The sequence below is a fragment of the Balaenoptera acutorostrata genome, chromosome 18 (genome assembly GCF_949987535.1).
Source record: "Balaenoptera acutorostrata chromosome 18, mBalAcu1.1, whole genome shotgun sequence".
Lineage (NCBI taxonomy): Eukaryota > Metazoa > Chordata > Mammalia > Artiodactyla > Balaenopteridae > Balaenoptera > Balaenoptera acutorostrata.
The window spans coordinates 29,613,326-29,629,561 of NC_080081.1; the positions used below are offsets into that span (position 1 = coordinate 29,613,326).

At 37.0% G+C, this 16,236-nt stretch overlaps 1 protein-coding gene across 14 annotated transcripts in view; it reads left to right on the plus strand.

Annotated features, from left to right (window-relative positions):
- MYCBP2 (MYC binding protein 2) overlaps positions 1 to 16,236 on the plus strand; it is a 272,533-nt gene that overhangs the window by 164,554 nt on the left and 91,743 nt on the right. For all 14 annotated transcript variants that reach the window (XM_057532563.1, XM_057532564.1, XM_057532570.1 and 11 more), the window contains 3 exons: positions 6,840 to 7,012; positions 8,780 to 8,924; positions 13,356 to 13,571. In XM_057532563.1, the coding sequence (XP_057388546.1) occupies positions 6,840 to 7,012; positions 8,780 to 8,924; positions 13,356 to 13,571 (534 nt within the window). The remainder of the gene's footprint in view (positions 1 to 6,839; positions 7,013 to 8,779; positions 8,925 to 13,355; positions 13,572 to 16,236) is intronic.

The following is a 16,236-nucleotide window of genomic DNA, read 5'->3' on the forward strand; positions in this document are numbered from 1 at the left end:
CAAAGTCCATGATCTTGATCACTATGCTCTAATCATAGGGAGTCATGGTGTCCTCAATAATGTTAAGAAACTTCTGTGTCTTAAAAACCCACCAGCTTTTGTTTTTGTTTTTTCTTTTAAAAAAGTTAAATCTCTGTATCTTAAGATACAAAAATAAAAATTAATTTAAAAAATATTTAATAAACATACTATGTGTCAGATAACATTCTAGCTAAGGAAAACCATCAAGTAGCTCATATTATCATTACGGGGATTATTACGGCTTATAGACTGTCATTTAGGCCAGGTATAAAGAGGTCTTTATCGTACCGCTGTAAAGAGAAAAGTGATTTCCCAAATTACCCACCGTTTTGGCATGTAAGGTCGTCACTGTGATGGTCTAACACCTACTGCTTGTTAGGCAGGTGGTGGGCATTTAAATGTGTTATTTAATTTAAAATTTATAATAACCATGGAAGAGATATCATTTGATCACCAGTTTATACATTTCACTGATTCAGGAATGGTCGGTAACTTGTTAGCTCAAGAGCACATAGCAATAACTTATCCAGAGTCAGGATTTGACCTCACGTCTGTTTGACTTTAAAGATTACAACTTTGAAATTGTATGGCTTATAGAATGCAGAAGTTACTTGTTGTAGAAATTGATAGAAATGGAAATATAATGCTTCTCTATGAAAACTGGTATGTTTTGAAATTTATTATATGGTCATTAAAAATTTTCTAGAGTTTTAGCCCTTAAAGCAAGTCTTTCCAAAATATAAGGCTTGCTTCTCATATAGGTGAGAACTAAAATTTCAGTTTTATCTGCCTTTTTTTCTTAACTTTCATTAGGCTTACACAGGCTAATGCAGTATATGTGCAACCACAGTCAGACTTCCATCTACTTTTTGCCCAAGTCAAGACCTCAGTACCCACCTGCCCAAGAGAACAGGCACAACGTACCCATGATAGCTGCCAGTAATGGAGACACAAAAAGAGGGAGACCTTTACAGCTGTCTTCAAAAGGGAGCCCTGGCCCTGACAAATAGGGATGTGGCACATGTAGAAAGCTAGAGTGGGAGGAGATGCACCATTGCATCTAGCATGCAGATCTCTGATAAATCATTTCTTTTTTGTGGGAAGAAAGACGCTGGAAATATTATCCCAAGTCTTTCCCTCCTGAAAGTTTTCTACTTTATAGGCTAAAGGAGCACTGGGGCATGGGAAGAAAATTATTTCCCCAAAAAGGCCTATCTAAACTTGGGTGCAAATACAAAAAAATTCATGTAATTAAAGTTTTATATTTTAAAATATACAAATGTCAGATAGCCTTATCCACCAGAGGGCAGACAGCAGAATCAAGAAGAACTAGAGTCCTGCACCTGTGGAATGAAAACCACATTCACAGAAAGATAGACAAAATGTAAAGGCAGAAGGCTAGGTACCAGATGAAGGAACAAGATGAAACCCCAGAAAAACAACTAAATGAAGTGGAGATAGGAAACCTTCCAGAAAAAGAATTCAGAATAATGATAGCGAAGATGATCCAGGACCTCGGAAAAAGAATGGAGGCAAAGATCGAAAAGATGCAAGAAATGTTTAACAAAGACCCAGAAGAATTAAAGAACAAACAAACAGAGATGAACAATACAATAACTGAAATGAAAAATACACTAGAAGGAATCAGTAGCAGAATAACTGAGTCAGAAGAACAGATAAGTGACCTGGAAGACAGAATGGTGGAATTCACTGTCACAGCACAGAATAAAGAGAAAAGAATGAAAAGAAATGAAGACAGCCTAAGAGACCTCTGGGACAACATTAAATGCACCAGCATTCGCATTATAGGGGTCCCAGAAGGAGAAGACAGAGAGAAAGGACCTGAGAAAATATTTGAAGAGATTATAGTTGAAAACTTCCCTAACATGGGAAGGAAATAGCCACCCAAGTCCAGGAAGCACAGAGAGTCCCAGGTAGGATAAACCCAAGGAGGAGCATGCCGAGACACACAGTAATCAAACTGACAAATATTAAAGACAAAGAAAAATTATTAAAAGCAACAAGGGAAAAACAACAAATAACATATAAGGGAACTCCCATAAGGTTAACCCATAAAGTTAACAGCTGATTTCTCAGCAGAAACTCTACAAGACAGAAGGCAGTGACACGATATATTTAAAGTGATGAAAGGGAAGAACCCACAACCAAGATTACTCTGTCCAGCAAGGATCTCATTCAGGTTCAATGGAGAAATCAAAAGCTTTATAGATGAGCAAAAGCTAAGAGAATTCAGCACCACCAAACCAGCTCTACAACAAATGCTACAGGAACTTCTCTAAGTGAGAAACACAAGAGAAGAAAAGGACCTACAAAAACAAACCCATAACAATTAAGAAAATGGTCATAGGAACATACATATCGATAATTACCTTAAATGTGAGTGGATTAAATGCTCTAAACAAAAGACACAGGCTCGCTGAATGGATACAAAAACAAGACCCATGTATATGCTGTCTACAAGAGACCCACTTCAGACCTAGGGACACATACAGACTGAAAGTGAGGGGATGGACAAAGATATTACATGCAAATGGAAATCAAAGTTGGAGTAGCAATACTCATATCAGATAAAATAGACTTTCAAATAAAGAATGTTACAAGAGACAAGGAAGGACACTACATAATGATCAAGGGATCAATCCAAGATGAAGATATAACAATTATAAATATATATGCACCCAACATAGGAGCACCTCAGTACATAAAGCAAATGCTAACAGCTGTAAAAGAGGAAATCGACAGTAACACAGTAATAGTGGGGACTCTAACAGCACACTTACACCAACGAACAGATCATCCAGACAGAAAATTAATAAAACTCAAGCTTTAAATGACCCAATAAACCAGATAGATTTAATTGATATTTACAGGACATTCCATCCGAAAACAACAGATTACACTTTCTTCTCAAGGGCACACAGAACATTCTCCAGGATAGATTGCATCTTGGGTCACAAATCAAGCCTTGGTAAATTTAAGAAAATTGAAATCCTATCAACCATCTTTTCCAACCACAACACTATGAGATTAGAAATCAGTTACAGGGAAAAAAACGTAAAAAGCACAAACACATGGAGGCTAAACAATGCATTACTAAATAACCAAGAGATCACTGAAGAAATCAAAGAGGAAATCAAAAATTACCTGGAGACAAATGACAACGAAAACATGATGATCCAAAGCCTATGGGATGCACCAAAAGCAGTTCTAAGAGGGAAGTTTATAGCAATACAGTCGTACCTCAAGAAAGAAGAAAAATCTCAAATAAACAATCTAACCTTATACCTAAAGGAACTAGAGAAGGAAGAGCAAACAAAACCCAAAGTTAGTAGAAGGAAAGAAATATGAAGATCAGAGCAGAAATAAATGAAATAGAAACAAATAAAACAATAGCAAAGATCAATAAAACTAAAGGCTGGTTCTTTGAGAAGGTAAACAAAATTGATAAACCTTTAGCCAGACTCATCAAGAAAAAGAGGGAGAGGACTCAAATCAATAAAATTAGAAGTGAAAAAGGAGAAATCACAAGGGACACCACAGAAATACAAAGCATCCTAAGAGACTACTACAGGCAACTCTATGCCAATAAAATGGACAACCTGGAAGAAATGGACAATTTCTTAGAAAAGTATAAACTTCCAAGACTGAACCAGGAAGAAATAGAAAATATGAACAGACCAATCACAGGTAATGAAATTGAAACTGGGATTAAAAGTCTTACAACCAACAAAAGTCCAGGACCCAGGTGGCTTCACAGGTGAATTCTATCAAACATTTAGAGACGAGCTAACAGCCATCCTTCTTAAACTCTTCCAAAAAATTGCAGAGGAAGGAGTACTCCCAAATTCATTCTACCATCACCGTGATACCAAAACCAGACAAAGATACTTCAAAAAAAGAATATTACAGACCAATATCACTGATGAATACAGATGCAAGAAACCTCAACAAAATACTAGCAGATAGAATCCAACAACACATTAAAAGGATCATACACCATGATCAAGTGGGATTTATCCCAGCGATGCAAGGATTCTTCAGTTTACGCAAATCAATCAGTGTGAAACACCGTAGTCACAAATTGAAGGATAAAAACCATATGATCATCTCAATAGATGCAGAAAAATCTTTTGACAAAATTCAACACCGATTTATGATGAAAACTCTCCAGAAAGTGGGCATAGAGGGAACCTACCTCAACATAATAAAGGCCATATATGACAAACCCACAGCAACCATCATTCTCAATGGTGAAAAACTGAAAGCATTTCCTCTAAGATCAGGAACAAGACAAGGATGTCCACTCTCGCCACTATATTCAACATAGTTTTGGAAGTCCTAGCCACAGCAATCAGAGAAGAAAAAGAAATAAAAGGAATAAAAACTGAAAAGAAAGAAAAACTGTCACTGTTTGCAGATGACATGATACTGTACACAGAGAATCCTAAAGATGCCACCAGAAAACTACTAGAGCTAATCAATGAATTTGGTAAAGTTCCAGGATACAAAATTAATGCACAGAAATCTCTTGCATTCCTATACACTAAGAACAAAAGATCAGAAAGGGAAATTAAGGAAACAATCCCATTCACCACTGCAACAAAAAGAATTAAATACCTAGGAATAAACATACCTAAGGAAGTAAAAGACCTGTATGCAGAAAACTACAAGATACTGATGAAAGAAATCAAAGGTGACACAAACAGATGGAGAGATATACCATGTTCTTGCATTGGAAGAATCAACATTGGGAAAATGAGTATACTACCCAAAGCAATCTACAGATTCAGTGCAATCTGTATCAAATTACCAATGGCATTTTTTATAGAACTAGAACAAAAAAATCTTCAAATTTGTATGGAGACACAAAATACCCTGAATAGCCAAAGCAATCTTGAGGGAAAAATACTGAGCTGGAGGAATCAGATTCCCTGACTTCAGACTATACTACAAAGCTGCAGTAATCGAGACAGTGTGGTACTGGCACAAAAAACAGAAATCTAGATCAAAGGAGCAGGATAGAAAGCCCAGAGATAAACCAGCACACCTATGGTCAACTAATCTATGACAAAGGAGGCAAGGATATACAATGGAGAAAAGACAGTCTCTTCAATAAGTGGTGCTGGGAAAACTGGACAGCTACGTGTAAAAGAATGAAATTAGAACACTCCCTAACACCATACACAAAAATAAACTGAAGATGGATTAAAGAATTAAATATAAGACCATAGGAAGAACACTCTTTGCCATAAATCACAGCAAGATCTCTTTAGACCCACCTCCTAGAGTAATGGAAATAAAAACAAAAATGAACAAATGGGACCTAATGAAACTTAAAAGCTCTTGCACAGCAAAGGAAACTATAAACAAGACGAAAAGACAACCCTTAGAATGGGAGAAAATATTTGCAAACGAATCAACGGACAAAGGATTAATCTCCAAAATATATAAACAGCTCATGCAGCTCAGTATTAAAAAAAAAAAAAACAACCCAATACAAAAACGGGCAGAAGACCTAAATAGACATTTCTCCAAAGAAGACATACAGATGGCCAAGAGGCACATGAAAAGCTGCTCAACATCACTAATTATTAGAGAAATGCAAATCAAAACTACAGTTAGGTATCACCTCACACCGGTTAGAGTGGGCATCATCAGACAATCTACAAACAGCAAATGCTCTCGGGTGTGGAGAAAAGGGAACCCTCTTGCACTGTTGGTGGGAATGTAAATTGATACAGCCACTATGGAGAACAGTATGGAGGTTCCTTAAAAAACTAAAAATCGAACTACAATGTGACCCAGCAATCCCACTACTGGGCATATATGCAGAGAAAACCATAATTCAAAAAGACACATGTTGGGCTTCCCTGGTGGCACAGTGGTTGAGAATCTGCCTGCCAATGCGGGGGACACGGGTTCGAACCCTGGTCTGGGAAGATCCCACATGCCGCGGAGCAACTAGGCCCGTGAGCCACAATTGCTGAGCCTGCGCGTCTGGAGCCTGTGCTCCGCAACAAGAGAGGCCGCGATAATGAGAGGCCCCGCGCGCTGCGATGAAGAGTGGCCCCCGCTTGCTGCAACTAGAGAAAGCCCTCGCACAGAAACGAAGACCCAACACAGCCATAAATGAATAAAATAAATAAATAAAAATAGTGTTAAAGAACTGACGGGTTTCAGCCTCTCCTCCTAGGCTCCAGCTTATGCTTGTGGATTCCAGCTGGATCTTGCTGGAACTCATTAAAAAAAAAAGACACATGCACCCCAGTGTTCATTGCAGCACCATTTACAATAGCCAGGTCATGGAAGCAACCTAAATGCCCATCGACAAGACGAATGGATAAAGAAGATGTGGTACTTATATACAGTGGAGTATTAGCCATAAAAAGGAATGAAATTGGATCATTTGTAGAGACATGGATGGACCTAGAGACTGTCATACAGAGTGAAGTAAGTCAGAAAGAGAAAAACAAATATCGTGTATTAACACATATATGTGGAATCTAGAAAAATGGTACAGATGAACCAGCCTGCAAGGCAGAATTAGAGACGCAGAAGAAACGTACAGACACCAAGCGGGGAAAGCGGGGTTGTGGGGAGGTGGTGGTGGGATGAATTGGGAGATTGGGATTGACGTATATACACTAACATGTAAAAAATAGATAACTAGTAAGAACTTGCTGTATAAAAAATAAAATAAAATTCAAAAATAAAGTCTGTTATATGATATAAGAATATATATATATAAAATAAATTAAAAAAAATAAAATATACAAATGTTCTCTTTTACCCAACAGGTGTGCAAAACCCATTCTGGTATTCTTGGAAAGGGTTTAGCGCTTTCTCATTCACCAACTATATTGGAGGCACTAGAAGGAAACTTACCACTTCAAATCCAAAGCAATGAACAGTCCTTTCTGGATGATTTTATTGCTTGTGTTCCAGGATCAAGTGGTGGAAGGCTTGCAAGGTAATGTATATTAAGTACTACAATGACTTCCTTTCAGAGCTTGCCTCAGTCTTCATTTCTGAAGAGAAATGAGAGGGGAGTCGTTAGGATGTTACAGTGCTGCCTAAGATAATCTAGTTTATGTGTTTTGGGCTCGCCAGAATATGAAATGGTAGTTAATATTTCAAAATATTTTAAAAATATATAATAGTTGTTAAAAATATGTAGAACACCTGGTAAAATTGAGAAGTCTGGGTACTTGATGGTAGTATTTAATATGTGTACTAAACTCCTAAATTTATCACTATATTTATTTTAATATGAGTTTTTTTTCCAAATCTACAATTAATGCAAATATAAATTTAGAATTTAAATTAAATCATTTGAGGTTGTGGAGTTCTCATTTATTTTGTTGCTATCTGCTTTTTTGAGAAGATGAAAAGAAGAAATATGCTGACTTGTGATTTTACTAGTAAATATAGAAATCTGACTTCTTTCTGTCTTTAATTTTAAAACTACAGAGATTACTCTTTAGTTTTTTGGTTTTTTTTAAATAGTTTTTAGTTTTTTGGGGTTTTTTTCATAAATTTATTTATTTATTTTTGGCTGCGTTGGGTCTTCGTTTCTGTGCGAGGGCTTTCTCTGGTTGCGGCAAGTGGGGGCCACTCTTCATCGCGGTGCGCGGGCCTCTCACTGTCGCGGAGCACAGGCTCCAGACGTGCAGGCTCAGTAGTTGTGGCTCACGGGCTTAGTTGCTCCGCGGCACGTGGGATCTTCCCAGACCAGGGCTCGAACCCGTGTCCCCTGCATTGGCAGGCAGATTCTTAACCACTGCACCACCAGGGAAGCCCTACTCTTTAGTTTTTAAAAACCAAAATGGTGATTGGAGAAGAATAGAAAATCTTTTAACTCAGCCTCAGTGCTATCTTTATGGACTTTTTATGTAATGCATGGCAGAATTACTCATTACTCATCTCACAGCACAACTTGAATGTAGACCATGGATATGATGATCATGAATTCAGGCATGGATATCACGAAGTACAGAAAATAGGCCAAATTTACATGGAAGGGAGGGTAGTGAGGGAAGATAGTTAAGAAATTGTGTGAAGGGAGGCAGCCGCATAGCACAGGGAGATCAGCTCGGTGCTTTGTGACCACCTAGAGGGGTGGGATAGGGAGGATGGGAGAGAGATGCAAGAGGGAGGGTATATGGGGATATATGTATATGTATAGCTGATTCACTTTGTTATACAGCAGAAACTAACACACCATTGTAAAGCAATTATACTCCAATAAAGATGTTAAAAAAAAAAGAGAAGATAGACAACGTATCTTTAACCTGCTTGCTCTCCAGCAAGCAGAATGTCACTTCTGTCCCTGCCTTGACAGACACCCTGCTCTTTCCCAGGCTTTCAGGTTGGCAAATTCAGCAGGCCTCCCTTAAAGAGTGTATTTGGGACTTCAAAGTATATGCAACCTAAATTCATTTTCTTATTTTAAATCAGCTATAGTTAAAATTTCAAATTTCCTGATTTTAAAATTATTTCTATTTTATTTGTAACCATCAGAAATCTTATATGCTTCAGCATATTTTTTAATGAATTTGTCATTAACTATTTCCAAGAGAGACACTTGCGGTCATTCTCACAGAATCAGAAATGAAGATACCATTTTAGCATTTTGTTTGATATAAGTTTTACTCATTTGGCTTAGTTTCATGTTAATCACTGAAGATGTTGATGAATGTTTGGTTTTTTGTTTACTTGTTTTTTTCATTATTGCTAGGTGGCTTCAGCCAGACTCTTATGCTGATCCTCAGAAAACATCTTTGATTCTGAATAAGGATGATATTCGTTGTGGTTGGCCTACCACCATCACTGTTCAAACAAAAGACCAGTATGGGGATGTGGTACACGTTCCCAATATGAAGGTAACTATATTGGGATTGTATTAGTAGACAACTATGCACTGACTATTGTAACTAATAAAATTTTAGAAATGGCAAGTGCTTAGAGTCCACATGCAGTACCCTCTTTAGATATATGTAATGAAGGAAGCCGAAAAATTGTTGAAATGGCTTGTTTATATTAATCAGTACTCAACTTTCCAAGGTATATATTTTTTGGTTTGTTTTTTTACATTTTGTTAGGTGCTGTGGTGATTCAAAGGAAGGATAGAAAAGTGTCCGAACAAAGAGTGCTAAGCACACAGAGGGAAGGCCATTAATACATAAGTGATTGAATAAATCAGTGAAAGAATATATTTTAAAATTTTGTACCTATCTTTTAAAAGACTCAAATACATTTTGCATTTGGTACTGTTGAAACCTGTTGAAACAAACTTTAAAATATAATATTGATACTTATTAAATAAATTAGAAATACATAAATTTGGATTGTAAAAGAATGAGGGTTGGAACTAGTCATGTGCTATATTGAAGGATATAGTTCTTTGGATACCTTTTCTCTGAAACATGAATTAATAATGACATTTTAGAGCATATTGTAATGCATGATATTAAGTCCTTTGTGATATAATCTATTAATTAAATATCTTATTTTAAACTTTTATTATATTTCTGAAAATAGTCAATATTGAACAATAATTTGTATAGGCAATCCCTAGCCGCCCCTGCCCCCCAAAGTGATTTGGTTGTTTGGAACTTAGAGTTGATTAAGCCACAAAATCTTTTTTACTCACAGAGCAGCTGATTTTACCTCAATATTACTTTTTTTTTTTTTTTAAGACTTTTTTGATGTGGACCATTTCTTTTTTTCTTTCTTTTTTTAAAAAATAAATAAATAAATAAATTTATTTATTTATGGCTGCGTTGGGTCTTCGTTGCTGCACGCGGGCTTTCTCTATCTGCAGCAAGTGGGGGCTACTCTTCACTGCAGTGCACGGGCTTCTCATCACAGTGGCTTCTCTTGTTTCAGAGCACGGGCTGTAGTGCTTGGGCTTCAGTAGTTGTGGCACACGGGCTTAGTTGCTCTGCAGCATGTGGGATCTTCCCAGACCAGGACTTGAACCTGTGTCCCCTGCATTGGCAGGCAGATTCTTAACCACTGCACCACCAGGGAAGTCCCAGAACTATTTCAAATACTTGATTTATACCATGAAGAAGCACAGTGCCACTGGAGCCTCTAACTTGACTCATAGTTAAAAAAGACAGGAGACATATAGTTCACATGTCTTAAGACCAGTAAGTAAAACTGTATGGAAAAGTATTTGACCCTGATACTAAACAAAAATCAGGCTCTTTACCAGTGGCTTTCAAAGTTTTGGCCATGACCCCCAGCAAGGATTTGCATTATGACCCAAACGTAGATATATAGGGTGGAAGAGTATGTACTCTTAGTTACATACAATATACATAATACACATACAGAATGCTGCACTCTTATATTTTCCCTATATCTTACTTTTTTTTTTTTTTTAATAAGTTTAAGCTAACTTTTATTTATTTATTTATTTATTTATTTATTTTTGGCTGTGTTGGATCTTTGTTTCTGTGCGAGGGCTCTCTCCAGTTACGGCAAGCGGGGGCCACTCTTCATCGTGGTGCGCGGGCCTCTCACTATCGCGGCCTCTCTTGTTGTGGAGCACAGGCTCCAGATGCGCAGGCTCAGTAGTTGTGGCTCACGGGCCCAGTTGCTCCACGGCATGTGGGATCTTCCCAGACCAGGGCTCGAACCCGTGTCCCCTGCATTGGCAGGCAGGTTCCCAACCACTGCGCCACCAGGGAAGCCCTATATCTTACTTTTTAAAGGAAGATCACACCCCATCAAAGCAATTTCAGGCCCGCTAAGAATTACTCTTTAGAATGCAAAAAGCATCACAGATTATAAAAAAATTGAACAGAGAAAAAAGTAATTCTGAAAGTGATACAAAAAATCACTCCACTCAAGGACAGAGTTTTGATCACAATACAATATACATTAATATGTTGAGGGGTTTGTGTATTCACTGATGAATTTCTCACTTAAGTGTATGTAGTGAGTTGTTAAATCCAGTCTTTGAGCCCACAGTAAGTTCCTTATTCATGTGACTACGTTGTAGTTACCATTTTCCAGGTCAGCATAACATTTCATTTCTTTTTAATGTTCATACTGTTATGCCTATAGTATATGTTCAGCTGTATTTTCCTGTGTTTCCACCTTGCTTTGTTGTCTCTTACTCCATTCTGGTACCTGGGTTGTTTACATCTTACATTTCAGAGTCAGACTTTATGCTTTATCTTTTGTTCTCCTCTTTGGGTTTTTTTTTTTTTTTTTTTTTTGGTTCTTTTTTTAGCCACATGATCTCTCTCCTTCTTTACTTCCTCTTTTTTTTTCCTACATATTTTGCTTCTTGAGGGCGAGAAGCCCTAAATCTCTTACTCAGTATGCTCAAGTTCATATCAGATTTATGTCTAATTTAGAAACCGTATCTAGGAAACGCCAGTAAATACTACTTAGGAAAAGTGATTTGCATACCTCTTGATGTTTAATTTATTATATCACATTATCATATTAGCTGAAAACAAAATTAGTTCAATCTGTTTTGTTTTCAGCCTGATAGCACATGAAGTTTTAGGAGCATTTTAGACTTCTCAAAAGCTATTGAAGTATCCTTATGTAGTAATAACCAATTATTTGGAACATAAAAGTTGGTTTGCAGATAATATTTCAGTGAGATCCAAAATCCTTTTTAAAGCAGCAAGTGTTATTGTTTTTTTTTTAACTTATAAAATGATTATTCCAAGGAAATCTTATTTAATGAAAAGAGAAAGTTGTGTAGGAAATAAAAGAATAAAAAATTTTACAAAGAAGCACAGTTTATGAAAGAAAGCAGAATGGTTATCATTTTATATCTCAGTACTCCTAGAGTATGAAATTATTCAGTGATTTACTTCAAGGTTCGTAGTACATAGGCAGATGTACTTCTACTGTTAATTTACTTAGGGTAAATATAGTCGTTTAGAGAAAGATTAAATCAAAATAGTATGTATAAAAATAGTGGCTATAATTTTAAATCAAACGTCTTAGAATTTGGAAGCATTTGCTTTTTTTTCCTTTTTATTACATTTAAGTTTAAAGCTTTTAATGGTGGCAATGTACATGAGCTGAAGAATTTTACCATGTATCTTTAAACTTCTGTGTTTTAAATGTAAGATGGGTTTTTAATATTTCCGGAGCATTATATCAATCCAAATACTGATTTCTCATAACCCCAACTAAAGATTGTGGTTATTTAATGGAATGTATTTGCTAGCTACACTTAACTTTATATATAGACACTGAGAGTCTCAAACTACTGACTCCCTAGAATGGCATTAATAAGAATAATACACGTTAAAGACATTCCACATTTCTGGGGTGTCTCTCAATTACTTAAGTAGTATTGTCACTTTCTTTTATGCAATCCTTTCTATTTCTGTGAAGAGCTTGTTGTTGAATTACCTGTTCTTGCCAACTACAAAAGTAGTGTCTGAAAAGAACAGAAAAAATTTTGGGTGACCCTCAGAATGATAAAGAGCTAAAGCGGTATTTAAATTGTTTGTAACTTTGTGGTTGCCTAGGGATTGAGTGTTTTTTGCCAATGCATAAACAAATAAATAACAATAAAATGTGTTGTTATAATTCCTGGAAAGTATTTCTGAGTATTGTTTATGAGACAATTTATACTTTCAGTGTTTTAAAATGCCTTAGGAAGTCTGTTCTTTGCATCTCTACAGTAAAGTATAGATAAAAGATATCCCCATATTGAAGAAGATGAGTTGGAAAGTTTAATTATCGATAGGTTGCTTAGCTCTAATAGTTTGTGTTGGTGACAAAACTAATAATACTCTTTTTGCAGAGTAAATAAACATCTTTAAGTTTTAGGTATAAGATTTGTTTTATTAGCTGTTAATTTCTAAGATACCTATCAATGGAGTACTTTTTCTTCTGCAAAACAATATAGCTAAAATTGAGATCAGTGCTTTAAAATATGTGAAGATTGCTGGCAAGTATTTATACCTGAATTACCGGATAAAATAATTTAATGTTAGTCCCTGCAAGAAGGTAGATTCGTTTGACTATCCTTTCCTGGACTTTATTAATGGCGGCATTTGTTTTTATTTTGTGTTTTGATATTTATGATTATTTATTCCCCAAAACAAGGCTTCTCTTTTACACTGTGTTCAGGATCCCTATTAAGGTGGAACCATCTTGATCATTCTAGCAATGTTAAATAATCTTTGAAAGGAATGCCCAAGAGGGACGAGTGGTAACATAAAATGTATAGAATTGTGAGTTTATAATTGTGTAAATTGCTTCTTTTGTTGTGTTATGGACAATTATATAATAATAGCATTTGGTTCTTATAATATCATGGTTAGGTGGAAGTGAAAGCCGTTCCTGTTTCTCAGAAAAAAACATCTTTACAACAAGAGCAGGTAAAGAAACCTCAAAGGATTCCTGGCAGTCCTGCAGTAACAACTGCACCTTCTAATACTGACATGACTTTTGGTGGGCTGGCATCACCAAAGCTGGATGTTTCATATGAACCAATGATTGTGAAGGAGGCTCGATATATTGCCATAACAATGATGAAGGTAATTTATTTTACTTACCAGAAAAATTTTATTTTTTCACTGTTCATTCATTTAACAGACATTTCAGTGATTCAAACTCAGAAACAAATCACAGGTCTAGAGAGTTGTTGATAGATGTCAAACTTGCAATGTTTTTTTAAGGATAATGTTATTTTCCTACAAAGAGGATTTTCATTCATTTTTGGCAGAAGTCTAGAGAGGTTTCCAGTTGTAGATCAAGTTAATTCAGTCAGAGATTGAGATGTTTGGAAACTGGATTTCATTTCCTGCAAAAGTACTTGTCTATTTTCAATTTACCAGTACTCCTAGGACATAGCCCTTCAGGGATTCAGAGTTTACCTAGGTCCCCTTTAACTTTGGGTTCTTCCAAATGCCAGGCTCATCTCTTTGGGTTTCTTACTTCTTTAGGCTTTTTAGCTCTTTGGTGCCTTTAGACAGATTTCAAAAAAAAAATTTTTTTGTCCAGCTTTTTTAGTTATCTTTAGAGGCAATGTTAGTCTAAATTATCAAGATGGTTGTTATTTGAAATAGAAGTTAGGAATTGTGCTATTTTCAGAGAGCAGTGGTGAGCCATTGAAGGCTTTCAGTTGGAGGAATGGCATGATTACATTTGTGTTTTATAAAGATCATGGTGGAATATGGAGAATGCAGTTGGGAGGATAATGAAGAGACATGGTTTGGTTTAAGTCTCTTTAGGAGACTGTTGACTTAATCTGGTGAGATATACTGATCGCTCGGACTAGTGAGTTGTCAATTAGGGTAGATTCAAGAGATATTTAGGATAGATAAGACTTAGTGGCTAATGGGTATGAGGTAAAGAGAAGGAGGTAGGAAATAAAAAATGGAGTTCACATTTCAAGCTTGAGTAGTGAGATTGATAATGTTGGAGAAGGGGCAGAGTTTGGCTGAGGAAGATAACAGATTCAGCTTTTGATGTGATGAGTTTTAGATATCTCTGAAATATCCATGTGAAGATACATAAAAAGAAGTTGGAACTACAAACCTGAAGTGATCACAGTCTTACCTCAAGAAAAGAATTGGAGAATCATCAGTACTTGTATTACTCATGAAATTATGGAAACAGATGATTTCTATCTAACGTGGTGAGAGGAGAGGGAAGTTCCAGGACTGGGTCCTGAGGAACATCAATATTGGTGATTCTCAAACATTTGTCCACATCAGAATCATCTGGAGCTCTTATTTATTTATTTTTATTTATTTTTTTAAAAAATAAATTTATTTATTTATTTATCTATTTATTTATTTTTGGCTGTGTTGGGTCTTCGTTTCTGTGCGAGGGCTTTCTCTAGTTGCGGCGAGCGGGGGCCACTCTTCATCGCAGTGTGCAGGCCTCTCACTATTGCGGCCTGTCTTGTTGTGGAGCACAGGCTCCAGACGCGCAGGCTCAGTAGTTGTGGCTCACGGGCCCAGTTGCTCCGCGGCATGTGGGATCTTCCCAGACCAGGGCTCGAACCCGTGTCCCCTGCATTGGCAGGCGGATTCTCAACCACTGCACCACCAGGGAAGCCCCTATTTTTCTTTTTAAAATAAATTTATTTATTTATTTTTGGCTGCATTGGGTCTTCATTGCTGCGCGCAGACTTTCTCTAGTTGCGGCGAGCGGGGGCTACTCTTCATTGCGGTGCACGGGCTTCTCATTGTGGTGGCTTCTCTTGTTGCGGAGCATGGGCTCTAGGCACGTGAGCTTCAGTAGTTGTGGCACGCAGGCTCAGTAGTTGTGACTCGTGGGCTCTAGAGCACAGGCTCAGTAGTTGTGGTGCACGGGCTTAGTTGCTACGCGGCATGTGGGGTCTTCCCACACCAGGGCTCGAACCCACGTCCCCTGCATTGGCAGGCAGATTCTTAACCACTGTGCCGCCAGGGAAACCCCGTGGAGCGCTTATTTAAAGTGGAGATTTTCCTACCATCCAAAGATTTAGATTCAGTAGGTCTGAAAAGAGGTTCCAAAATTCACGTATAAAACAAATATGCAGAATGATTGAGGTTCAAAAGCTATACTTTGAGAAATATTGATTTACAAGATAGATATATTAAAAAAAAAGAAAGAAAGAAATGAAAATAGAAACAACAACATTGGCAAGAATACTAGCCAAAGGGCTAGTACAAACTAGGACACCAGCTCTTACCTTTGCCACTTTTCCCACCATGATGCATATGGCAACTCATTTCATCCTCATAACAACCCTATGAATGACTGTTTCTTATTCCCATGTTACACATGTGGAAACTGAAGCACAGAGAGGTTGAATAACTTGCCCAAGGACACACAACAACAGTCGATGTTTCCAGATTTGATTTTCCTACTTCCCCCAACTACCTTATGCCATGTCCTGAAAGTCACAGAAAGCTGTTTAAGACGGGTTAACAATGTTATGCTGCAGAGTGAAGTCTTGAAAAGGATCTAGCAGTGATCAGTGATCTTGGCAGGAGCAGCTTTAGAGGCATAGTCATTTGATTAATTTGTCGATGAAGAGGAAGTGAAGTTATGGAGGCAGAGAAAGGAGCAGGCCATTTTATTTTGATATCAGAGATTGAACAGTTCTGAGTAACATCACAGGTCTGTGACTTTTGGTACGAGTGGCTGAAACAAAGTTGAAGTTGAGATTATTGAGGTTGAAGAAATAAAGGGACTGAAAAAGCTAGA